Source organism: Balaenoptera borealis, assembly GCF_965194805.1.
Source record: "Balaenoptera borealis genome assembly, contig: HAP1_SCAFFOLD_508, whole genome shotgun sequence".
Classification (NCBI taxonomy): Eukaryota; Metazoa; Chordata; class Mammalia; order Artiodactyla; family Balaenopteridae; genus Balaenoptera; species Balaenoptera borealis.
Genome location: NW_028123689.1, coordinates 85,840 through 110,475, shown reverse-complemented (window position 1 = coordinate 110,475; position 24,636 = coordinate 85,840). Strand labels below are relative to the sequence as shown.

General features: G+C 50.2%; 1 protein-coding gene across 2 annotated transcripts; it reads right to left on the bottom strand.

Annotated features, from left to right (window-relative positions):
• Positions 1-9,765: 9,765 nt before the first annotated feature.
• LOC309621487 (uncharacterized protein) lies at positions 9,766-23,754 on the bottom strand. Of its 2 annotated transcripts, XM_082408935.1 has the most exons (6): positions 23,545-23,754; positions 22,669-22,747; positions 21,458-21,536; positions 10,908-11,107; positions 10,306-10,438; positions 9,766-9,870 (listed from the first exon to the last, which is right to left on the bottom strand). In XM_082408935.1, the coding sequence occupies exons 1-5, from the start codon at positions 23,579-23,581 to the stop codon at positions 10,423-10,425; spliced, it is 411 nt and encodes a 136-aa protein (XP_082265061.1). In that variant the 5' UTR covers positions 23,582-23,754; the 3' UTR covers positions 9,766-9,870; positions 10,306-10,422. The 2 variants fall into 2 exon arrangements, 1 of the variants encoding a protein (XP_082265061.1); XR_014240050.1 differs by lacking the exon at positions 9,766-9,870 and having other exon boundaries at positions 10,260-11,107; positions 22,669-22,744.
• Positions 23,755-24,636: the final 882 nt, after the last annotated feature.

Here is a 24,636-nt window from a genome sequence, read left to right as displayed (position 1 = left end):
ACACCAGGGAGGAGAGCCAGTCACCCTGGCTCCCAGGCTCTGGCTCCAAGGCTCCCGGCACTAGGAGCTATTTTCAGCTTTCATGCTCTGTCTGTCTCTCGCCCGCCCTCCCTCCCTCCTCCGCTTCTTCCCCTCCCGCTCCATCTGTCCTCCCCTCCAGCCTGCATTTCTACACAGGATGGCTCACAGACAGCTGCTCCCCGTGCCCACCTGCCACCATTCGATGCATGTCAAAGCAAACCCTGGGGACTTCCCTGGAGGTCCAGTGATTAAGACTCCGAGCTTCCACTGGCAGGGGGCGCGGGTTCGATCCCTGGTCAGGGAAATAAGATCCCACATGCCGCACGGCATGGCCAAGAAAAATAAATGAATAAAAAATAAAGTTATAGTGATGAAACAGCCCTAGTGGTGCAAGGATGGGACGTATAGCTCTATGGTATAGAATAAAGGTCCAGAAACAGATCTATGAGAACTTGATATGACAGAAAGTGGGGAAATTAAGGAGTTTTCAATAAATGGCATTAGGACAATTGCATATCCATGTGGGAAAAAGTAAATTAGAAAAAAAAAAAAAAAGGCAAGCCCTGGTCAGGTGTGACCTTGGGCCCAGGGCCATTGGCACACGTTGTCATGTGGGACGTTCTTCCGTAGACTCCTCCCTCCCCCCTGTGTCACTGTCACTTCCTCCAGAACCTTCCTGGACTCCCCTACACAAGCCCGGGGTGTGCCCTCACCCGCCCTGGATCACCAGAATTCCAATCCCGGCCCACCCTTCCTTCCCTGCCAGGTAAAGAACTGTGCATGGTCAATAAGACCGTAGAGGTCATTGGCCATTGCTATTGCAGCTGGAATTGTTACTGTGTTTAGATAGGGTGACCAACACCCGCCCCCAGTTTGCCCAGGACCGCTCAGGTTTGAGCGCTGGAACTCTGGGGAAACCCTCAGTCCCGGGGAACCCCAGAAGGCTGGTCAGCCTATTTAGGACGGATCTTTCACTTGATCTCCCAACCCCCGAGAGCCAGAAAGGGAATCTCCCCCCTCCTTCCATTGTAACCTTCATTCATTCATCCACTCATCCCTTTATTCAACTCCTTTATTCAGCAAGTATTTATGAAGCATCTACTACACAGCAGACACTCTTCTAGGTGCTGGGGACATAACAGCATCCCTGTCCTCAAAGAGCTCACGTTCTAGCGAGGGCAGCAAACAGTCAACTGAGAAGGTGTGATTTATTACATGGCGATGATGTCTCGGAGACCACTGCAGGGCAGAGGAGGTGGGAGAGGAAAGGGGCAGGTCTAAATGCAGGCGCTGACGGGATTGGGGCAGACCTTGCCCTGGGCCAGGCTGGTTGCTTCAACACAGCTGTCCTCGCCCAGGGCCATCCTGCCTCCGCCGCCTCACCCAGTTCTTCCGTGATGTGTGGGGAAAATCTGTGGTTGTCACAACTGGGGGGGAGGGGCCCCTGGAATCAAATGGGTGCGGCCAGGGCTGCTGCTAAACCCCACACAGTGCCCAGGAGGGGCCCTCAGCAGAGGATGGCCCGCCCCGAATAACCCCAGTGCCGCGGGGGAGACCCTGCACTAATATTATTCAGACCCGCTGGTGCCCCCAGATTCCTGCACAGGCAGGGACTCTAACCGGGTCACCTCTGTATCCCGAGGTGACCTAGAGTGGGGCAGCCAGGAGGGCTGAGATGAGCATCGGGGGTGAAATGACAAATCTCTGTGCCCACTCTCCCCGCCGCACCCCAGGGGCGATGGCCTCTATCTCCTCCCTGTGCAGGTAGCTTTTCCCTGAGCCATTTCTTCTTGTCAACGTCCCTGTCGCAGGTTGGGTTCCCCAAAGATGACGTTGAGAGCAAGGATTGGAGTGCAGGTGGTTGATGTGAGACGTGCAGCAACAGATACAGCTGCCATAGGGTCCCGCAATTCCACTCCTGGGCATAGATCTGGAGAAAACTCTAATTCAAAACTATACACACACCCCTGGGATCTCCCTGGTGGTCCAGTGGTTAAGACTCCGTGCTTCCAGTGCGGGGGGCATGGGTTCCATCTCTGGTCAGGGAACTAAGATCTCACATGCCGTGTGACAAAAAAAAAAGAAAGAAAGAAAAAGAAAGAAAGAGAGAGAGGGAGAGAGAGAAAGAAAGAAAGAAAGAAAAAAAGAAAGAAAGAAAGAAAGAAGGGAAGGAAGCAAGGAAGAAAGAAAGAAAGAAAGAAAGAAAGGAGGAAAGAAAGGGAGGAAGAAAGGAAGAAAGAAAAAAAAAAGAAAGAAAAGATACATGCACCCCAATGCTCATTGCAGCACTATTTACAATAGCCAAGACATGGAAGCTACCTAAATGTCCACTGATGGATGAATGGATAAAGAAGATGTGGTACATATATACAATGGAATATTATTCAGCCATAAAAAGAATGAAATGATGCTATTTGCAGCAATGTGGATGGACCTAGAGATTACCATGCTAAGTGAAGTAAGTCAGAAGAGAAAGACAAATATCATATGATCTCACTTATATGTGAAATCTAAACTACGACACAAATGAACTCGTCTACGAAACAAAAACAGACTCACAGACACAGAGAACAGACTTGTGGTTGCCAAGGGGGAGAAAGAGTGAGGGAGGGTTGGATTGGGAGTTTGGGGTTAGCAGATGCAAACTATTAAATATAGGATGGATAAACTACAACATCCTACTGTCTAGCACAGGGAACTATATTCAATATCCTGTGATAAGCCATAATGGAAAAGAAAAAAGTTTTATTTATAGGTTCCATCCCTAACTGAGCTGGCCCATCCCCTCCCATGGTTCTAAGTGCAGCCCGAGGCTGCAGACTTCCCACCGTGGTCTTCAGCTCCAGAGCAAGCCACCTGCAAACCACCCACATCTTTCCAGGGGCTGGCAACTCTCCTTTGCTACTGATTCCAAGACACATCCAGATAGCAAAAATGTGACCATGAAAAGAAACTCAGGCATGTTCAAATCAGGGAAATAACATTCTTCTCTCTGTTCAGTACTCGCTTAATTTTAGAATAGCTTAGAGTTACAAAAAAGTGGCAAAGATCTGTACAGAGTGTAGAGTGCCGTGGACCCTGACCCAGTAACCCTATTTCCAACACGTTAGTACGTTAGTATGACATGTTTATCCAACTAAGGAACCAAGATGGATACATTGTTATTAACTAAAGTCCACACTTCATTAGCATTTCCCTAGTTTCCCCCTAACATCCTTTTTCTGTCCCAGTCTCCTCTGGGCTGTGACATTTCTCAGATGTCCCTGGGTTTTGATACCTTGAAAGTTTTGAGGAGGACTGGTCAGGTATTTTGTCCCTCAATTTGTTTGTCTGTTTGTTTTCTGATGTTTTCTTATGGTTGGTCTGGAGTTATGGGGTTTGGGGCGGAAGATCCAGACAGAGATAAAAATGCCATTCTCCTCAGGTCACATCAAGGATACACACCATCAACGGGACTTATGACAAATGATTTTACCCTTGATCACCTGGCCAGTATCGTCTTTTTTTTTTTTTTTTTTTTTGCTGCGTTGGGTCTTCGTTGCGTGCGGGCTTCTGTAGCTGTGCACGGGGGCTCAGTAGTTCTGGCTCCCAGGATCTCGAGCGCAGGCTCAGTAGTTGTGGCCCACGGGCTTAGTTGATCTGCGGCACCTGGGATCTTCCCGGACCAGGGCTTGAACCTGTGTCCCCTGCACTGGCAGGCGGATTCTTTTCTTTTCTTCTTTTCTTTTGCAACCAAAACTTTAATCCCAAGGATTCTCACAAAACATATTACAAATGACAGCATGAAAAAAAAAAATTGCACAGTAACTCAAAGTTCAGCTCTACAATACTCTTATTAATCTGGCAGGACATTGGTATCTTGATAATCTCAGATTTCCAAAAAATATTACAAAGAGCTATGTATTCATGTACAGCAATCACAGAGGGGACTTATGACCGAACTCAAAGGTAAACTAACTTCCTTGAAACTTCTTAGATTCTCAACTCCCTGGACAACCTCTTGTCCCGTGTGAAGACTAGTGGAATTTTTAAACCTCTAATCTAGGGTAAGGGTGCGGCTTTCATTTTTACCTGCTGGCTTGTGTTCACAGCACCTTTTAAAGACTGCTTGCTTAACTACAGCTGCATATCATTTCCCAGCTACAGAAAGTCTTTTCCATGTTTGCCAGTGTTGTTTCCATAATAGTAAACATCACACTTTAGGTGGGCAGGAGTTAAAGTTTTATTATCAGTCTAGGCAAGACCAAAAATTCAAAGCAAATTCAATTTTGCTTAAGGGAACATTGGAAGGTAACAATTCTTCATATCACAAGCCTCATATGACCCATTTCAAACCATAGAGAATGACACCTTTATGGGTCACTGTCCCAAGAGACAAACAAATGTGAACAACTAAAACATTTAAAAAGTGCACCAAGCTTCAGAAGTCTCAAACAAAACTTGAATTTTCTGTACCTACTCCTGTCAGATGAAGTTATTGCCTGTACACCACTCCTCTTGCAAAGTGGTCTTCTATTTCCTTTCATTTGACCTAGATCGGCTAGGAGACCTAGAGAAAGATCGGGACGGCTTGTGATTTCTCTCCTGGGACAGTCATCTCTCTCTTCTCCTATATCTAGAAAGGGACCTGCTCTGGCTGACGGAGAAAGCTCTCCATCTTGGAGATGTGTGGGAGGTGGAGGACTCCTCCTCCGATAATCATCTCGAGGGCGACGACCCCAAGAAGGAGGCGGTCACGATTGCGACTTCTCTTTTCCCCATTCGACAGGTCCACTCTTACTCGGCAGCCACATAGTGTTCTCCCATCTAGTTCTCGGACAGCATCGGCTGCATCTCGGGGATCTTCACATTCAACAAGAGCGAAGCCGGGAGGGCTTTTAGCAACCCACACACTTCAGAGTGGTCCGTAATAGCCTAAATCTCGTTCCAATTCAGCCTTGTTACCACTGTTTGCAAGATTCCCTACATAAACTTTACAGTCCAACGGACAGGAATCACGATGCAAGACCCTCGTGGCCTCCTGTTTTTCATGGGCCACAGGGTGGTCCCGGGCCTCTAGAATCTGGCAGCTGAATCTGCTCACACAAGCTGTCCTGTGGGGATGCGTTTCCCCCTATGTGTCCAGCCCGGGGCCCCGCGGTCTTGGCCCGGCCTCACCGGTGAGAGGGTGAACCCCAGCTCCCTGGAGCAGACACTCAGAGCCCTGGTGACCAGACTCACGGCTGACGGGGCTGGAGTGGCGGCTGGACATGTGTGGCCAGCCTGGTGGTGTTTGGCCCCCTCTGCAGTTCCAGTTCCAGCTGAGAAAGAGCCTCCCTGTGTTATTTTCTCCTGGTTGTGTAAGGATCCCCGGTGTCATCTGACAGAAATGTAGATGGTGTGTTCTTTCTCTCTTTTCTCCCTGCTTCCTCTCCTCCCTCTCTCCCTCCCTGTCCCTCTTTCCCTGTTCTGCTCTCCCTCTCTTTCCCTCTCCCTCTCTCTCTCTCCCTCCCTCTCTCTCCATCTGTCTCTCCCTCTCTCCCTCCCTCTCTCTCTTTCCTCTCCCTCTTCCCTCTCCTCTCCCTCTGTCCCTGCCTCTCTCCCTGTGCCTGTTTCCCTGTCCTTGTTTCCGTGTTCCGCTCTGCCTCTACCTCTGTCTCTCCGTCTCTGGGAGGGAGTGAGGGAGATGGAGAGACGGAGGGAGAGGGAGAGTTGGAGGGAGAGGGAGAAGAGGGAGAAGAGGGAGGAGAAGGAGGGAGGCAGAGGGAGGGAGGGAGAGGTCTCTTCCTCCCTCCCTCTCCCTCCCTCCTTCTCTCCCTCACCCTCTCTCCCTCTCCATCCCTCCATCATTTTCCCTCCTGCTCCCTCTCCCTCCCTCTCCCTCTCCCTCTCTCCCTCCCAGAGAGGGAGAGACAGAGGGAGAGGGAGAGGGGGGAGAGAGGGACACGGAGAGGGAGGGAGGGAGACAGAGAGGGAAGCAGGCACCCTCTCTCCTTCTCCCTCTCCCTACCTCCTTCTCCAACTCCCCCTCTCCTTCGCTCCCTCCCTCTCCTCTCCCTCTGTCTCTCCCTCTCCCTCCCTCCCTCTAGGAGAGGGAGAGGAAGGGGGAGGGAGAGGGAGAGGGAGAGATGTCTCGCCCTCCCTCCCTCCCTCTCCCTCGCCCTTTCCCTTCCTCTCTCCCTCTCCCTCCCTCCTTCTCCCTCTCCCTCCCTCTGTCTCTCCCGCTCCCTCCGTCTCTCCCTCTCCCTCCGGCTCTCCCGCTCCCTCATTTCCTCTCAGAGAGGGAGAGATGGAGGGAGAGGCAGAGCTGAGGGAGAGGAGCAGAGGGAGGGGGGAGAGAGGGAGAGGGAGAGAGGGAGAGAAGAAGGAGAGAGGGAAAGGGAGGGAGGAAGAGACCTCTCTCTCTCTCCCTCTCTCCCCCCTCTCTCTCCTTCTCCCTCTCCCTTGTCTCTGCCTCTTCCTCCGTCTCTGGGAGTGAGGGAGATGGAGAGACGGAGGGAGTGGGAGAGTTGGAGGGAGAGGGAGAGGGAGGAGAGGGAGCGAGGGAGTGGGAGAGAGGGAGCGAGAGAGGGATAAAGGGAGGGAGAGAGGGATAGAGGGAGGGGGGGAGAGACGTCTTTGTCTTTCCTTCCCTCCCTCTATCCCTCTCTCACTCTCCCCCCTCCCTCTCCTACTCCCTCTCCCTCCACCTCCTTCCCTCTCCAGAGAGGGAGAGGGAGCAGGAGAGGGAGAGAGGGAGGGAGAGAGGGAAAGGGAGGGAGGAAGACACCTCTCTCTCTCTCCCTCCCTCCCCCCTCTCTCTCCCTCTCCCTCTCTCCCTCTCCCTTGTCTCTGCCTCTTCCTCTGTCTCTCCATCTCTGGGAGGGAGTGAGGGAGATAGAGAGAGGGAGGGAGAGAGGGAGAGAGGGAGTGAGGGAGAGACGCCTTTGTCTTTCCCTCCCTCCCTCTATCCCTCTCCCTCCACCTCCTTCCCTCTCCAGAGAGGGAGACAGAGAAGGAAGCAGGCACCCTCTCCAGAGAGGGAAGGAGGTGGAGGGAGAGGGAGAGGGAGAGGGAGAGGGAGAGGGAGAGGGAGCAGGAGAGGGAGAGAGGGAGGGAGAGAGGGAGAGAGGGAGAGAGGGAGAGGGAATGAGGTATCGGAAGAGCGGAACAGGGAAACAGGGACAGGGAAAGGGGGACAGGGAGAGAGGGAGAGGGAAAGAGGGAGAGGGAGAGAGGCAGAGGGAGAGATGGAGGGAGAGTGAGAGTGAGAAGCAGGGAGGTAGAGGGAGGGAGGGAAGGAGGGAGAGAGGGAGACAGAGAGGGAGAGAGGGAGAAGGGCTGATGGGGGCTCCCTCCCCCTCCCCTCCTCTCCCCACTGCTTTCTCTTTCTTCTGCTTCAACAAACACCAGGCGCCTTTTAGATCAGCCCTGAAGTCAACGTTGATGCTTGGACGGCTTGACCTCCCCGCTGCCTTCCAGCCCGGGACCACAGCTGGGAGATGAAGTCTGCGGGGCCCTGGGCGGCGGCGGCGGGCTGCACAGGCACCTCCTCTGACGCCCAATCTCTCCTCCTTTACGAGGCAGCCGCCAGCTCCCCTCCCTGACTCCCCAAGATTTGGGGCCTTTTTAATATGTGTCGATAATGCCATGAGCTACTATTTAACTTTTCCACGAGGACCCATCTCCCGAAATGCAGTGCTTTTCAGCCTTGGCTGCACTAGAGAACCCCCAGGGAAGGGAGAGACGTCTGCACCTCCCTCTCTCTCCCTCTCCCTCCTCCTCTCCCTCTCCTTCTGGGGTGATGCCCCATGAGCTCAGCTTCGCAGATGTTCCCCCCATCTCCTCTCTGTGCCTTGCGTGGGGTCTGGGCCTTCTCACTGTGGCCCGGGTACGGCCTTGACATTCAGACATCGGTTCCTGCAAGGACACTTGCGTTTGGTCCATACCGCGTGTGGCTGCAGTCTGTGCTTCTCCTGTTCAGCATCTTCAGTAGATGGGGGCTGTGCATGAGCCCTTCATCTTCCCCGCAGACACCACTGGTGCTTGCTCGGCCTCGTGGGTGATGTGGGGGGCGTGGGGGACAGTCCTGTGTCCCCACCTTCCTGGGCTGCAGACAGGCCACGTTGGTCCTGTGGTGACTGGGGGCTCCCAGGAGAACCCCACCGCAGAGCCGGAGAGGTGGCCCCAGAGAAGGTGGCGTACGCCTGGGGCCGGGCCTCACCAGCCAGCCCCGGGCCACCGGCAGCAACAGGCGTCTCGCCGTCCAGGGGGCTGGGTGTTCGGGCGCCGTGGGGATGACCTGCTGTCTGCACGGCAGCCGAGTCTGTATTGTTGAGCCCGGCGAGGCCCCTGGGTGGCTCCTGGAGAGCCTGGTCACATTTCTTCCTGCCCTTGGCCTTAGAGCTCATCACGGTTCACGCCGTTTCTGGTTCCAAAAGGACCTGTGTTCATAAAGACCACGTGTTAGGACAGCACCAAAGTGTCTAGAAATCCGGGCCAGGAGGAGGAGGGAGGGGGATTGGCTGTGCCCGCCAGTGGCCTGAGAGCCCTGCCCGCCCTCAGAGACCTGGCCCGGGGCCCGTGGGGAGGGCGTGGCCCACGGTCCCCAGCGCTGGCCGTCTCTGGGTTCCAGGAGAACTGCGCGATCCTCGGGGAGCTGGTAAGGCTGCAGGCTCAGAAGTCCCGCCTGCTGGGGTTCAGCACGCGTGCCGACTCCGTGCTGGAGATGAACATGGCCAAGACCAGCCCGGTGGTGGCCACTTTCCTAGGTAACCCCGCCTCCCCGAGTCCCAGTGGGGACAGGGGTCAGGTGGACCTTGACTGGACGTGGTGCTGCCTGAGACCCCACTGTGTCAGCCCTTGGGGGTCGCCTTCCCCAACCCTTCATTCTGCCTCGAGGGGCGTGGGGTGGGTGGCGGCTGGGAGGCTGCCACAGGGACATAGCCGAACCTCTCCCCTCCGCCCGCAGATGAGCTGGCCCAGAAGCTGAAGCCCCTCGGGGAGCAGGAGCGGCCGTGATCCTGGACCTAAAGAAGGCCAAGTGCCAGAGGCGGGGCCTGCACTTTGACGGGCCCATCAACGTCTAGGACCTGTGCTACTACACGAACCAGGGGGAGGAGACGCGCTACCACGTGGACCGGTACCTGCTCAATGAGTCCTTCCCCATGCAGGTGGTCACGCGCGGGCGGCTGGGCATCTCCCAGGAGCTGCTGGGGCTGACCTTCGACCTGGAGGAGGGTGCCAACGTGTGTCACGAAGATGTGAGGCTCTACATGGTCCGGGACGCGGCCGCGGACAAGGTCATCCATCGGCAAGTTCTACCTGGACCTCTACCCTCGGTGCATGCGTGGGGTAACCTGTCGGCCGTGGGCCAGGGCTCCTCTGTGGAAGCGGGGCCTCACCCGCGTCCCTCCCCAGGGAAGGGAAGTCCGGGCACATGGCCTGCTTTGGCCTGCAGCCGGGCTGCCTGCAGCAGGATGGGAGGCGCCAGATTGCCATCGTGGCCATGGTGGCCAACTTCACCAAGCCTACGCCCAACCCGCCCTCCCTGTTGCAGCATGATGAGCTGGAGACCTACTTCCATGAGTTCTGGCAAGCGACGCACCAGCTCCGCTCCCAGGTGGGTGCGGGCGCGGGGCTGCAGGCAGGGGGCGGGGAGGGCCCGGGCTCTCCCGTGGTTCTCAGGCAGGCCCTCGCCACGGGATTCTTCCGCTGATGTCACCCCGCACGTGGTGACGCCCTCGGTGTCAGTTTCCATCATCAAACCCCACGCACAGGGTGTGTTAAAAAACGGAAGTGGATGTCCTCGAGACTCTGGAGGCTGGAAGCCGCAGATCAAGGAGTCAAGACTGGTTCCCTGCATGTTAAATACGTGTATTCAAGAGTTGCCTTTAAAAAGACAAAAGAAAAGAAAAGAACATTGCATGCAAGTCTGGTGACAGGCGGTGATGAGAACCAGAGGGTAGGCTCTGGGGCCAGGAGCGCCACGCCCTGTGAGGCCCTGGGGCTGCTGCCAGTCTCGGTGGAGGCTCAGCAAGTCCCAGGGACTTCCCCACGGGGGGGGGGGTCCCCAGCTGAGCGTCTGGGCCCAGGACCCAGTGCTCGTTCAGTCTTCCTGCGGTCAGCCCTTCGTCCTGAGAGCGATGCTCTCACAGGCTGCACCGGAGCGCGTGGGGACACTTTACTGAGCTGTGCAGCCGTCACTACTGCCCTGTTTTGGAACATTTCCCTCACCCCAAAAGTGTCCCTCACGCCTTTAGTTATCATTCCCTCCCCTCCCCTGCCCCTGACCACCAGGAACCCACTCTGACTCTGTGGATCTACCTGTTCTGGAAGTTTCCCCTCAGTGGGGTCACACCCTGTGTGTCCTTCTGTGTTTGATGTCTCTCGCTGAGCATCGTGTTCTCAGGGTGTATCCACGTGGCAGCGAGTGTCAGGGCTTCACACCTTTGCGTGGCTGAGGGCCGGAAAAAAGACAAACGACAAGAAAGGCACGTTACCTGCGACTCTGGCGACAGCCGGTGATGAGAACCAGAGGGAAGGCTCTGGGGCCGGGAGCGCCGCGCCCTGTGAAGCCCTGGCGTTGCTGCCAGTCTCGGTGGGGCACGGGCAGCGCCGTCCCCTGGAGCTGCTGGCCAACTCATCAAGTCCCAGCTGGCCAACCCCGGTGCGGTCGGGCCGAGGGAAAGGAAAGGGGCTCCCGGACCGCCCGGCTGGAAAGCGCGGCCTGCACACAGTGCCAGCCCCCCGTCTCCTTCCTCCCGCCCTCCAGGCCTCTTCAACCTGCGCCAGATCGTCCTGGCCAAGGTGGACAAGGCCCTGCACACGCAGACGCCCGCGGACCCGGCCCAGGAGAATGCCCGCCTCTGCCAGGAGGTCCTCGGGGTCCCAGCCACGCCAGGTAGCCAAGTGCACGCCGGGCCCACCTTAGCGGTCGGTTGGCGGCTACTGCCCAGGTCAAGAGGATCCTCTGGTGGTGTGTGAAGGGGGACCGACTGACGGGCTCTGGCCGAGGCCCGCTGACCTCTGGCCTCTTCCTGCCTCGGTTCCTGGCCTGGTCCCTCCAGCTGTGGCCCGCGGAGTCCGAGGGTGGGGTGGGCGTATCTGCACGTGCTTTCTGGAGAGCCTGGAAGAGGCAGGAGAGGGCTTCATATCCCGGACGGAACGCGTCGACGAGGTTTGCCCGTGCGTGTCGGTGCGGAGACGCAGTTCACTCCCTCGTGAGCGCTTGAACCCGCGCTCTCCCCGTGCTGGAAGGTGAGCCCTGACTCATCCCTCAGAGCCTCGGGCAGCTGACCTTGTAAGAGGCTTAGGGGTGAACCCTCGTGAGCTTCAGCAGAAAGTCGGCAAAAATTTATTGGTGTCCCTCCACTGAGTTGCCCGCCAGGTCCCCGTTTTCTAGAAGTGTTGGGCCAATACTCCCTCTAGTGGCAGGGGACTCAGACAGGGCTGCTTTGAGGCCCCCTCTCTGGGGAAGGGGCACGGAGCGGCCAGGGGGCCGGGCAGGAGCTTCTCCGCGTGTGTCCCAGGGACCCACCTGCTTGCGACCTTCGGCCACCTGGCAGGAAGCTACGACGCCCAGTCCTATGGCTACCTGTGCAGCGAGGTGTACTCCGCGGACACGTTCCACACACGTTTCAAGCGGGAGGGCGTCCTGAGTGGCAAGGTGAGAGGCCGGTCTGCACGGAGGTCCTTGGCCTGGGCCTAGATGCTTGTGCCGCCCGCCTGGGCCTGCCAGGCTCTGAGGGCCCTGCCCTGGACCCCCTGCTCCCCTGCTCCCCTGCCCTTTGTTGAGTCACAGCAGAGGTGGCCACACCCACACCCTCAGTGAAGGGGGTGCTCCACCCTCCTGCAGCCCCACCCCCTCTCGTCAGGTTGCCATGGACTACAGAAGCTGCATTCTGAGGCCAGGGGGCTCCGAGGATGCCAAGGGCATGGTGAAGCTCTTCCTGGGTTGTGACCCCACGCAGGACGCCTTCCTCCTGAGCAAAGGGCTGCAGGTTGAGGGCTGCAAGCCGCCGGCCTGCTGAAGGCACGGGGTTTTGCCCACCCAGGCGGACCGGGTGCCTTAGCGCCCCGTCGGGGCGGGGGAGGGGCCGCGTGTCCTCCCAGCCCCTGAGTCCCCGGTGGCCGGCCTAGGCCAAAAGTCTCCACCTGGAAGTGTCTGGAGAGCCTGGCATCAAGGCTCCCCCTTGTTGCACTAATGCAATCCCTTCCTGGGGAGCTTTCCTGGTAACAAAACGGTTCTTTGAAAACGCAGCCGTTAATAAAAAGACTCTACTCCTGGTCTCTGCCTGCCGTCCCTTCCACCACAGGAGTGGCATGGGGGCCGTCACACCGGGGGGAGTTCTGACCTTGGTCGGGGATCAGCCCTGGGGCCGTGGTGACGCGTCTGGGTCACTGGGAGACGGCTGAGCTGTGGGGTGAGTGCAGACGGGGATGGTGCCCTGCACCCCGGCCGGGCAGGCTCTCCAGTGAGGGGGTGTCAGTTTCCTGCCAGCCTCTCGCCCGTCACTGTTTGGCATCTCGGGGGCTGTGATTGGCTGGAGCTGGTTCTGGCGGTGGGCACAGCTGTGGGAAGCCCGGCTGTGGCTGTCCCTGTCCCCGTGTCCTGTCCTCCTGCTCAAGGCCGGCCGGCTGGCTCCCTCTGATCATCGGCAGCTGCTGAAGTCTGGACCACAGCAGGGGGCTGCCTTCCTGGGTCCTAGCGATTCTTCCCAAAGGCCTTAGGGATGTGTTTTGGTGGCAGTAGGAATTCAGAGAGGGTGCTGCACCACTGGAGCGGTAGGGTGGCTCTGGACCATCCCGTGTGTCCTTCCCGGGCCTTTGAGCTCCTCGGGAGCCCTGCCTCCGGCCCTTCGCCCCCACAAAGGACGCCAGGCAGCGGAGCGAGCGCGCGGGCGGCGCCCCGACCTTCTCCCCGTGGCCCAGGCGGGCAGGCCGTGCCACGCTCTGCCCTCCCCTCAGCCTGCCCGCCCGTTCTCACCCGCCCTAGGGCAGTCGGTTGTGGACCAGGCTGTGGTGTCTGCCCTTCTGCAGCCCCGGCTCAGCTCCCTGCACCCACTTCGGTGCCTTCTGTGTTCTGGGCTGGTCGCAGGCCCAGAGCCGGTGGGCAGGCACCCCGTGGCCGGGAGGGCTGTTCGTGTGAATTCCCTGGGGCTTGAAAAGGAGCACAGCCGGCCTTCCATCAGGCACCTCTCGATGGATATGGAAGGGGCGTGTCGGGGCCTGGGGGCCGCTCGTCTTCCTGTGCACCGAGCCCCCAGATGGTCCCCGTGCAAAATCCAGGTGTGGCGTTGGCACCCCAGCCGTGCACCGGGCAGTCCGTGGCGGGCGACACAGGCCTCGGGCTGGTGGGCCACAGGGTTCCTGAGCGGCAGGTCAGGACTGAGAGGGTGAGGCCTTTCCCCGGGTCCAGGGCCCAGGCTGATGCCGGCTGGAGGCCCCTCCGCTCACCGCCCGCAGCCCCCAGCCCCTGCCCTCACGGGAGCCCCCAGGGCTGAGCTCAGGGGTTGGGTGCCCAGGCTCCCCGGTAGCCCAGCCCGTTCCCAGTCCTCCGTGGTCACTGAAGGACTTGGAAGCAGGTTGCCCCGCAGAGACTGCTGTTCTCCGAGCCCTGGGCAGGGGGCAGGGAGGACGGGCACAGGGCCCTGCGGGGCATGGTCGCCGGAGCAGCTCCACACAGTAAGTAAGAGCATCTCACCAAAAACAGTGCGTTTCTCCAGCCGCCCCGGGACCTGAGCTCAGGTCCTGGGGCAGGAAGGGGCAGCACTGCAGCTGTTAGCTGTCACTGGGGGTCGACTGTGGCCCGGTGCCACCTCTTAGATCGTCCCCCGTCCCCTTCCGGGGTTGCGACCGGACCCCTGCCAATCGGGTTCTCACTCCTCCCCATCCCCTACGCCTGCTCCACGAAGGTGGAAGGAACACATTTTTAAAAAGGCTGGAGCCTGGGCTTCCCTGCTGGCGCAGTGGTTAAGAATCCGCCTGCCAATGCAGGGGTCAAGGGTTCAAGCCCTGGTCCGGGAAGTTCCCACACGCCGCGGAGCAATGAAGCCCGTGCGCCACAACTACTGAGCCTGCGCTCTAGAGCCCAAAAGCCACAACTACTGAGTCCTCGTGCCCCAACTACTGAAGCCCGCGCGCCTAGAGCCCGTGCTCCGTAACAAGAGAAGCCACCGCAATGAGAAGCCCACGCACCGCAACGAAGAGTAGCCCCCGCTCACCGCAACTGGAGAAAGCACACACGCAGCAAGGAAGACCCAATGCAGCCAAAAATAAATAAATTAAATAAATAAATAAATTTTTAAAAATCATATTAAATACCTATCAATGAGATTTTAAGAAATAGTCAGGACCAGAGCCTCCCATCAAGCCTCTTAGATAGCCTCAACCACCAGAGGGCAGACAGCAGAAGCAAGAGAAACTACAATCCTGCAGCCTGTGGACCAAAAACCACAGTTACAGAAAGATAGAGAAGATGAAAAGGCAGAGGGCTATGTACCAGATGAAGGAAGAAGAAAAAACCCCAGAAAAACAACTAAATGAAGTGGAGATAGGCAACCTTCCAGAAAAAGAATTCAGAATAATGATAGTGAAGATGATCCAGGACTTCAGAATAAGAATGGAGGCAAAGATTGAGAAGATGCAAGAAATGATTAACAAAGGCCTAGAAGAATTAAAGAACAAACAAACAGAGATGACCAATACAATAACTGAAATGAAAACTACACTAGAAGGAATCAATAGCAGAATAACTGAGGCAGAAGAACGGATAAGTGACCTGGAAGACAGAATGGTGGAATTCACTGCTGCGGAACAGACTAAAGAAAAAAGAATGAAAAGAAATGAAGACAGCCTAAGAGACCTCTGGGACAACATTAAATGCAACAACATTCGCATTATAGGGGTCCCAGAAGGAGAAGAGAGAGAGAAAGGACCAGAGAAAATATTTGAAGAGATTATAGTCGAAAACTTCCCTAACATGGGAAAGGAAATAGCCACCCAAGTCCAGGAAGTGCAGAGAGTCCCATACAGAATAAACCCAAGGAGAAACACGCCGAGACACATAGTAATCAAAGTGGCGAAAATTAAAGACAAAGAAAAATTATTGAAAGCAGCAAGGGAAAACCAACAAATAACATACAAGGGAACTCCCATAAGGTTAACAGCTGATTTCTCAGCAGAAACTCTGCAAGCCAGAAGGGAGTGGCATGATATACTTAAAGTGCTGAAAGGGAAGAACCTACAACCAAGATTACTCTACCCAGCAAGGATCTCATTTAGATTTGATGGAGAAATCAAAAGCTTTACAGACAAGCAAAAGCTACGAGAATTCAGCACCACCAAACCAGCTCTACAACAAATGCTAAAGGAACTTCTCTAAGTGGGAAACACAAGAGAAGAAAAGGACCTACAAAAACAAACCCAAAACAATTAAGAAAATGGTCATAGGAACATACATATCGATAATTACCTTAAACGTGAATGGATTAAATGCCCCAACCAAAAGACATAGACTGGCTGAATGGATACAAAAACAAGACCCATATATATGCTGTCTACAAGAGACCCACTTTAGACCTAGGGACACATACAGACTGAAAGTAAGGGGATGGAAAAAGATATTCCATGCAAATGGAAATCAAAAGAAAGCTGGAGGAGCTATACTCATATCAGATAAAATAGACTTTAAAATAAAGAATGTTACAAGAGACAAGGAAGGACACTACATAATGATCCAGGGATCAATCCAAGAAGAAGATATAACAATTATAAATATATATGCACCCAACATAGGAGCACCTCAATACATAAGGCAACTGCTAACAGCTATAAAAGAGGAAATCAACAGTAACACAGTAATAGTGGGGGACTTTAACACCTCACTTACACCAATGGACAGATCATCCAAAATGAAAATAAATAAGGAAACAGAAGCTTTAAATGACACAATAGACCAGATAGATTTAATTGATATATATAGGACATTCCATCCAAAAACAGCAGATTACACGTTCTTCTCAAGTGCGCACGGAACATTCTCCAGGATAGATCACATCTTGGGTCACAAATCAAGCCTCAGTAAATTTAAGAAAATTGAAATCATATCAAGCATCTTTTCTGACCACAACGCTATGAGATTAGAAATGAATTACAGGGAAAAAAAAACGTAAAGAAGACAAACACATGGAGGCTAAACAATACGTTACTAAATAACCAAGAGATCACTGAAGAAATCAAAGAGGAAATAAAAAAATACCTAGAGACAAATGACAATGAAAACACGACGACCCAAAACCTATGGGATGCAGCAAAAGCAGTTCTAAGAGGGAAGTTTATAGCTATACAAGCCTACCTAAAGAAACAAGAAAAATCTCAAGTAAACAATCTAACCTTACACCTAAAGAAACTAGAGAAAGAAGAACAAACAAAACCCAAAGTTAGCCGAAGGAAAGAAATCATAAAGATCAGAGCAGAAATAAATGAAATAGAAACAATGAAAACAATAGCAAAGATCAATAAAACTAAAAGTTGGTTCTTTGAGAAGATAAACAAAATTGATAAGCCATTAGCCAGACTCATCAAGAAAAAGAGGGAGAGGACTCAAATCAATAAAATCAGAAATGAGAAAGGAGAAGTTACAACAGACACCGCAGAAATACAAAGCATCCTAAGAGACTACTACAGGCAACTTTATGCCAATAAAATGGACAACCTGGAAGAAATGGACAAATTCTTAGAAAGGTATAACCTTCCAAGACTGAACCAGGAAGAAACAGAAAATATGAACAGACCAATCACAAGTAATGAAATTGAAACTGTGATTAAAAATCTTCCAACAAACAAAAGTCCAGGACCAGATGGCTTCACAGGTGAATTCTATCAAACATTTAGAGAAGAGCTAACACCCATCCTTCTCAAACTCTTCCAAAAAATTGCAGAGGAAAGAACACTCCCAAACTCATTCTATGAGGCCACCATCACCCTGATACCAAAACCAGACAAAGACACTACAAAAAAAGAAAATTACAGACCAGTATCACTGATGAATATAGATGCAAAAATCCTCAACAAAATACTAGCAAACAGAATCCGACAACACATTAAAAGGATCATACACCACGATCAAGTGGGATTTATCCCAGGGATGCAAGGATTCTTCAACATACGCAAATCAATCAATGTGATACACCATATTACCAAATTGAAGAATAAAAACCATATGATCATCTCAATAGATGCAGAAAAAGCTTTTGACAAAATTCAACACCCATTTCTAATAAAAAAAACTCTCCAGAAAGTGGGCGTAGAGGGAACCTACCTCAACATAATAAAGGCCATATATGACAAACCCACAGCAAACATCATTCTCAATGGTGAAAAACTGAAAGCATTTCCTCTAAGATCAGGAACGAGACAAGGATGTCCACTCTCACCACTATTATTCAACATAGTTCTGGAAGTCCTAGCCACGGCAATCAGAGAAGAAAAAGAAATAAAAGGAATACAAATTGGAAAAGAAGAAGTAAAACTGTCACTGTTTGCGGATGACATGATACTATACAAAGAGAATCCTAAAACTGCCACCAGAAAACTGCTAGAGCTAATCAATGAATATGGTAAAGTTGCAGGATACAAAATTAATGCACAGAAATCTCTTGCATTCCTATACACTAATGATGAAAAATCTGAAAGAGAAATTAAGGAAACACTCCCATTTACCATTGCAACAAAAAGAATAAAATACCTAGGAATAAACCTACCTAGGGAGACAAAAGACCTGTATGCAGAAAACTATAAGACACTGATGAAAGAAATTAAGGATGATACCAACAGATGGAGAGATATACCATGTTCTTGGATTGGAAGAATCAACATTGTGAAAATGAGTATACTACCCAAAGCAATCTACAGATTCAATGCAATCCCTATCAAATTACCAATGGCATTTTTACGGAGCTAGAACAAATCATCTTAAAATTTGTATGGAGACACAAAAGACCCCGAATAGCCAAAGCAGTCTTGAGGGAAAAAAATGGAGCTGGAGGAATCAGACTCCCTGACTTCAGACTATACTACAAAGCTACAGTAATCAAGACAATATGGTACTGGCACAAAAACAGAAACATAGATCAATGGAACAAGATAGAAAGCCCAGAGATTAGCCCACGCACCTATGGTCAACTAATCTATGACAAAGGAGGCAAAGATATACAATGGAGAAAAGACAGTCTCTTCAATAAGTGGTGCTGGGAAAACTGGACAGCTACATGTAAAAGAATGAAATTAGAATACTCCCTAACACCATACACAAAAATAAACTCAAAATGGATTAGAGACCTAAATATAAGAGTGGACACTATAAAACTCTTAGAGGAAAACATAGGAAGAACACTCTTTGACATAAATCACAGCAAGATCTTTTTTGATCCACCTCCTAGAGTAATGGAAATAAAAACAAAAATAAACAAGTGGGACCTAATGAAACTTCAAAGCTTTTGCACAGCAAAGGAAACCATAAACAAGACGAAAAGACAACCCTCAGAATGGGAGAAAATATTTGCAAATGAATCAACGGACAAAGGATTAATCTCCAAAATATATAAACAGCTCATTCAGCTCAATATTAAAGAAACAAACACCCCAATCCAAAAATGGGCAGAAGACCTAAATAGACATTTCTCCAAAGAAGACATACAGACGGCCACGAAGCACATGAAAAGATGCTCAACATCACTAATTATTAGAGAAATGCAAATCAAAACTACAATGAGGTATCACCTCACTCCTGTTAGAATGGGCATCATCAGAAAATCTACAAACAACAAATGCTGGAGAGGGTGTGGAGGAAAGGGAACCCTCTTGCACTCTTGGTGGGAATGTAAATTGATACAGCCACTATGGAGAACAATATGGAGGTTCCTTAAAAAACTAAAAATAGAATTACCATATGACCCAGCAATCCCACTACTGGGCATATACCCAGAGAAAACCGTAATTCAAAAAGACACATGCACCCGAATGTTCACTGCAGCACTATTTACAATAGCCAGGTCATGGAAGCAACCTAAATGCCCATCAACAGACGAATGGATAAAGAAGTTGTGGTACATATATACAATGGAATATTACTCAGCCATAAAAAGGAACGAAATTGAGTCATTTGTTGAGACGTGGATGGATCTAGAGACTGTCATACAGAGTGAAGTAAGTCAGAAAGAGAAAAACAAATATCGTATATTAATGCATGTATGTGGAACCTAGAAAAATGGTACAGATGAGCCAGTTTGCAGGGCAGAAGTTGAGACACAGATGTAGAGAATGGACATACGGACACCAAGGGGGGAAAACTGCTGTGGGGTGGGGATGGTGGTGTGCTGAATTGGGCGATTGGGATTGACATGTATACACTGATGTGTATAAAACTGATACCTAATAAGAACCTGCAGTATAAAAAAACAAACAAAACAACTAATACTAAACTTTCATTGGGTTATTTGTATGGAAATATGTTAATATAAATGTTTCAGACATTACATGAAATTTCTAAAAATCTTATATTTGTATGTGTATGGAAATATGTATGGAAATATGTTAATATAAACGTTTCAGACATTACATGAAATTTCTAAAAATCTTATATGTTCTGGTATAATGTTATATGTAATAATCCTAGTTATTACTTTAAAATGTATATCTCAGAAATAACTAATTTTCTTGTCAACTGCATTATTATGAACTTTCATCAAATCTTTAACCGTGGTCATTTTTAAGTCTTTTGTCATAAAGAAAAAAAAAAAAAAAAGACATAGTCAGTTAGTTAGTTAGTTAATTGTGCCGGGTCTTAGTTGCCACAGGCCAGCTCCTTAGTTGTGGTAATGAGATATTTTATATTCTTTTTTGTTCCTGAACAAAGGCCTCAGAATCCAGTATTTATTTGATAATGCTCACAGCATAGCTCAGCACGGAATAGCCACATTGTTTTTCTTTGGCTGCTATGTACCAAACAGCCTCTTGTACTGTTTTACCAAATGCATGTATTTAATACCTGTTTTAAAAAACATAGTGAGATCTCAAAACTTGAAATTGACTAAAGTAAGATTCTCTCTGTAGTACTACTTCTTTGACCAACACCACCTGATAACACCGGTGTGGTGCGCTGAGCCTTACTCTAGCATATCGGGATACACCCTGTTTCGACAAGTGTTCATCCTCCAAGTCCCCAAGGCCTCTCACACACTGCCAGTGAAACTGCTTCCTGCTTGGGAAAGAGTGCCCCAGTTCGTTTCTTTAGAAGCTTGAAGGCTATGTAAGCCCTCCAAAAGGTTAGAGGGCAAAGAACAACTCTAAAACTGGCACATTTGTTTAAAGAAAAAGACTTGTCAATATTACAAGAGCCAGCTTGCTTTCACTTGTGACACGTTTTCTTAGGAGGCAAGGGATGTGGCCATGTGACTTGGACAAGCTGTTTCCCTCTGTCTCAGTGTCCCACCTGTGAGTGGGTAGTCTGACGAAGCTTAATTACAGACATCTGAATAACGATCGTGAACAGTGGCATCTAATTTCCAAAATAAAAACAGGAGAATGAGTATGTCTTTCACAACAGGACGTCAAGTCTACCTCAAAGATATTGGTAGCCTTGAGTCCACTGCTTCTCACTGAGTGCAACTGTGCCCCCCAGGGGACATCTGGGGAAGCCTGAAGGTGATTTTGGCTGTCACAACTGGGAGGAGAGAGAGGGAATGTTACGGGCACCTAGTGAGTAAGAGGTCGGGACCTTGCTAAGCACTCTACGATGCACAGGACTCACACACCACAGCAAAGGTTTATCTGGCCCCAAAAGTCAATGCCTTGGTTGAGAAACCCTGCCTTAGAGCAAACCACGGATACTCATCTTTAGCAGGTAACAGGGCATTTACTACCCACCTGTAAACCTACAGACTTCCCGACTTACACAGCTAATCCTGTGGCAGGAATGAAATAGAGAGCGTGTGACCATCTGGTAGTACCTAGGTTTGCCGCTCAAGTCACATGAGACAGTGCTAGAGACTGACATTTTCTATATTGGAGGTCTTTGGCAAGCCACCAGTTTTCTAACCTAAAAAGTCTAAGCAGCATTATTACAATACACATAATAACACGACAATTCTGCTTTTATAGAGAAATTCGATGTGGGAAAGGAGCTTATCTGACATCAGAAGCAAATGCTTTGAACACATCACACCTGCTGGTTCGACTGTCAAATCTTGACAGCTGGAGACGTAGGAAGGTAGACAGGAGAGAACAGACCAAAGTTACGGGCCTGCTGAGTCCTCGGGGCGAACCATAATACACTTCGTACTGCCCTGGGTCCAGGGGTGTGTTCTAACACCCTCTCAGTCACTTACGGTCCATAGACAGACCAAGTATAAATTCACAATTACCAGCAAGTGTACCAAAAAAAGGCAGAGTTAAGAAACTTAAATGCGAGCCCTACCTGGTCTTTTTCTTCTTCATCGACAGAATCATCCGATTTTGCTTTTTCAGGGTCTTCCTCAGGTTTCCGTTTGGCAGGCCTGTCACACACACACACAGTAAAGCCAACTGTTAGCTCACCAGACCCTAGACCTCCAGTGGGCACGAAACAACTCATATTCCTCCCTACCAAGAGTACCCTCTCTTTGGAAAGATTCAGGGCATGGTCCCCTCTTCCCTCTGAGAAGCCCTTTTTGCCAGGACATTAAAAGAAGCTTCGAGCTTAATGTTTCTTTGGATGACAGGTTTAGAATACCACCATTTTGCAAACCTTAAGAAATAATGGATCTAGACTTTGATCAATGGCTGCTAGAATCACCGAAGAGACATTACATGCCTCTGATGGACAGCCCCATGCCGTCAATGAAGTCTCACAAAATAAAGCTGGAATCTGATCAAGACTCTAGACCTAACTACCAGTTTACAGAAAACTGGAGGCAAGGGAACACACTAACCACCAAAACGATGCAGTCGGCCAGACCTAGAAGCTATTAGAAAAAAAGACCTATTTTCTTTAAATCAATGGCAAGAAGATAAGGAATCTATCACTCGAAAGGCTTAAGGAGCAAATCAACCAAACTCTGTTACACAAGGGGAAGAATGAACACTGCTATATATTTGTTAGTAAGGAACTGTTACACTTTATAAGGCCTGTTTTGTCTTCTTCAAAAGACTGTTTGCTAGATGTTAGCCATTATGGCAAAATATGAATAAAAAACTTGTCAGAGAAAGAGACCTTGTCATCTAGAAATATAGTATGTGTGGATAAGATGACATGTCCGATTTGCTTCAAAGTAACCCAGCTGGGAGGAGATGGGTGTGTATGGAGCTGTAATCCATTTGGAATAATTTTCACTTGGAGCATATGGGGGTATAGATGAAACCACAGCCAGGAGATGTTAACTGTTGACACTGGGTGATAGGTACACAGGGGTTCATTTTACTATCCTTGGTAATTCTGTGTATGTACATTTGAAGTTTCCTATGTGAAGAGTAAAAACGGATGAGATCTTCAGAAATGCTGTTCACGAATGTCTGATAACAGAATATCAAAAGGAAAACCGAAGCAATGTGGAAGTCAGAATTACTAAGTTACATCCTACGAATTTATATGTGTTTTACCAAAAACCGTTGGCCCCTAAAATGGGGGCTGTCCATTCATTATATACTGACCTCCTTGTGAAATGAGATGTGATGGTGGTCTGCCTGGTAGTTTGCCTTCTAATCCTGGGGCTAGATGAGACTTCAGCTGCTTAAAGAAAAAGAAACAAAAAAGCCACTATGAATAAAGAGTTCACAGCCAAGGTACAGTTCTTCAGCATTACCAAGCTGGTGCAGAGACCAGGTTCTGAGGATTAAGTAACCTTCTCTTCTTATTCTAAGCAACCACCATCTTGATAAACTCCTCAAATTAGCACCTGCCAGTCTGCTGGGCCATTTTAACACAAGCTCTTGTATGAGGGGCCCAACCCTGAGACGCACAAGGAAACAGAGCCTCCGTTTATTTCTTCAAAAGATGAAGTGGCCAAGCACCTGACCTGCGCTCAAGTCCCATGCTCTTTTTTTAAAAATTCCAGAAGAGTTACTCTGACTACAAGTGGGGAAGGAGTCTAAGAATAAATGCTTAGCTTAAACAGGCATGTAACTTACAAGTCATAGATATCAGCAGCTCCTGTTATCTTATACCTCATAAATTCAACCGCATTTGGGGATCTAATGCTCTATAACTTGGTTGAAGACAAAAATTTAAAGTATATATCTAAGCTAGTTAGACGTATACACAAGAGGGAATTCCACGGCGGTCCAGTGGTTAAGACTCGGCACTCTCACTGCCAAGGGCCGGGGTTCGATCCCTGGTTGGAGAACTAAGATCGTACAAGCCGAGCAACACAGCCATCCCCCCACCAAAAAAAAGGATACACAAAAAACAAGTACTGCCGGTGGAGGGGTTGTGTGTGGGGGGAACAGACAGACCCTATGGCGCCAAGTCTGTCCTCCCCTTAGGTGGTACCAGATTCCAACGAGGTCAAACGAGTCAAGCGCTCTTACAGTTTGTTTCTCCATCGGACTTGCTTCTCCTGGGCATGCAAAGTTTGGAAACAGGTTTGGGGGACTTGTTTTTCTCTGCTATTTCCACTCTGCGCTCCTCACCACTTGTCTGGCTCCCGTTTTCTAGACAGCCGTTCACTTCCCAACTGAAAGCATGAGCTCTGTTCTCCAAGGACAAATCTTTATTTAAAAGGGATCTGACTTGAGCCAGGTAGCCCTCCTACAGCAGGAAAGGATCATTTAAGTAGCAGTGAATGTAAACAAGGGGCCATGAGAGAATAAGGAAACACATGCGCTTCCTTCATAACCATCAGGGAACAGGGAGAGGTGGGATTATTCTGCCTCCCTGGTCACAGACAAGTTACATGGGAGGAAACGTTTTCTAGCCGCCGGGATGCTGACGACTTACCTCTGATAATTCTTCTCTATGTAGTTTGGTTTTCAAGTCACATAACTGATTCTTTATTTCTGTCTGCAGAAATTCATGCAAGAGATTCCATTTCTCCTTCATGCATTCCTAAGGGAAGGACAGAGGTTTACAAGTCTCCACATTCCCAAGGTAGGAACCAATGGACTAATACACAAATAGTTACACTGCCTGGTCACATAACAATGACTGAATGGCAGGCAATGCTGAGTCGGCCAAAAAGAAAACTAAATATTCACAAGACATGTTCCTGATGTTTCCGTTAAGATCATATCACACCATCTCCAGAGTGGTGACAAATGGAAAGATTAGAGGTGAAACAGACACATGATAGAGTACTAGAACAAAACTGATTTGCAAAAACAGTGTGACCAGGACAAGTTATAATCCAGACTTGATGGTACGGAACCCAGACTGGGAAACTCGATGAGTTACCAAAAGCTAACCCATAATAGCCTATTAGTACAGCACACTAGACAGAAACATCCACGTTATCCTCAACTTTAGGGAAAAGAGAGCCAATTCCACTTAATTTTGTTTTTATGAACTACATAGTATCTGTCAAATGGTCACATTTGATCATATATTTTGTTAAGGTGGAGGTTACCTTACCTTTTCTGTTAACTATCTCTTTCCAAATCTTTGAGCCTGGGGGAAGAAAAGGG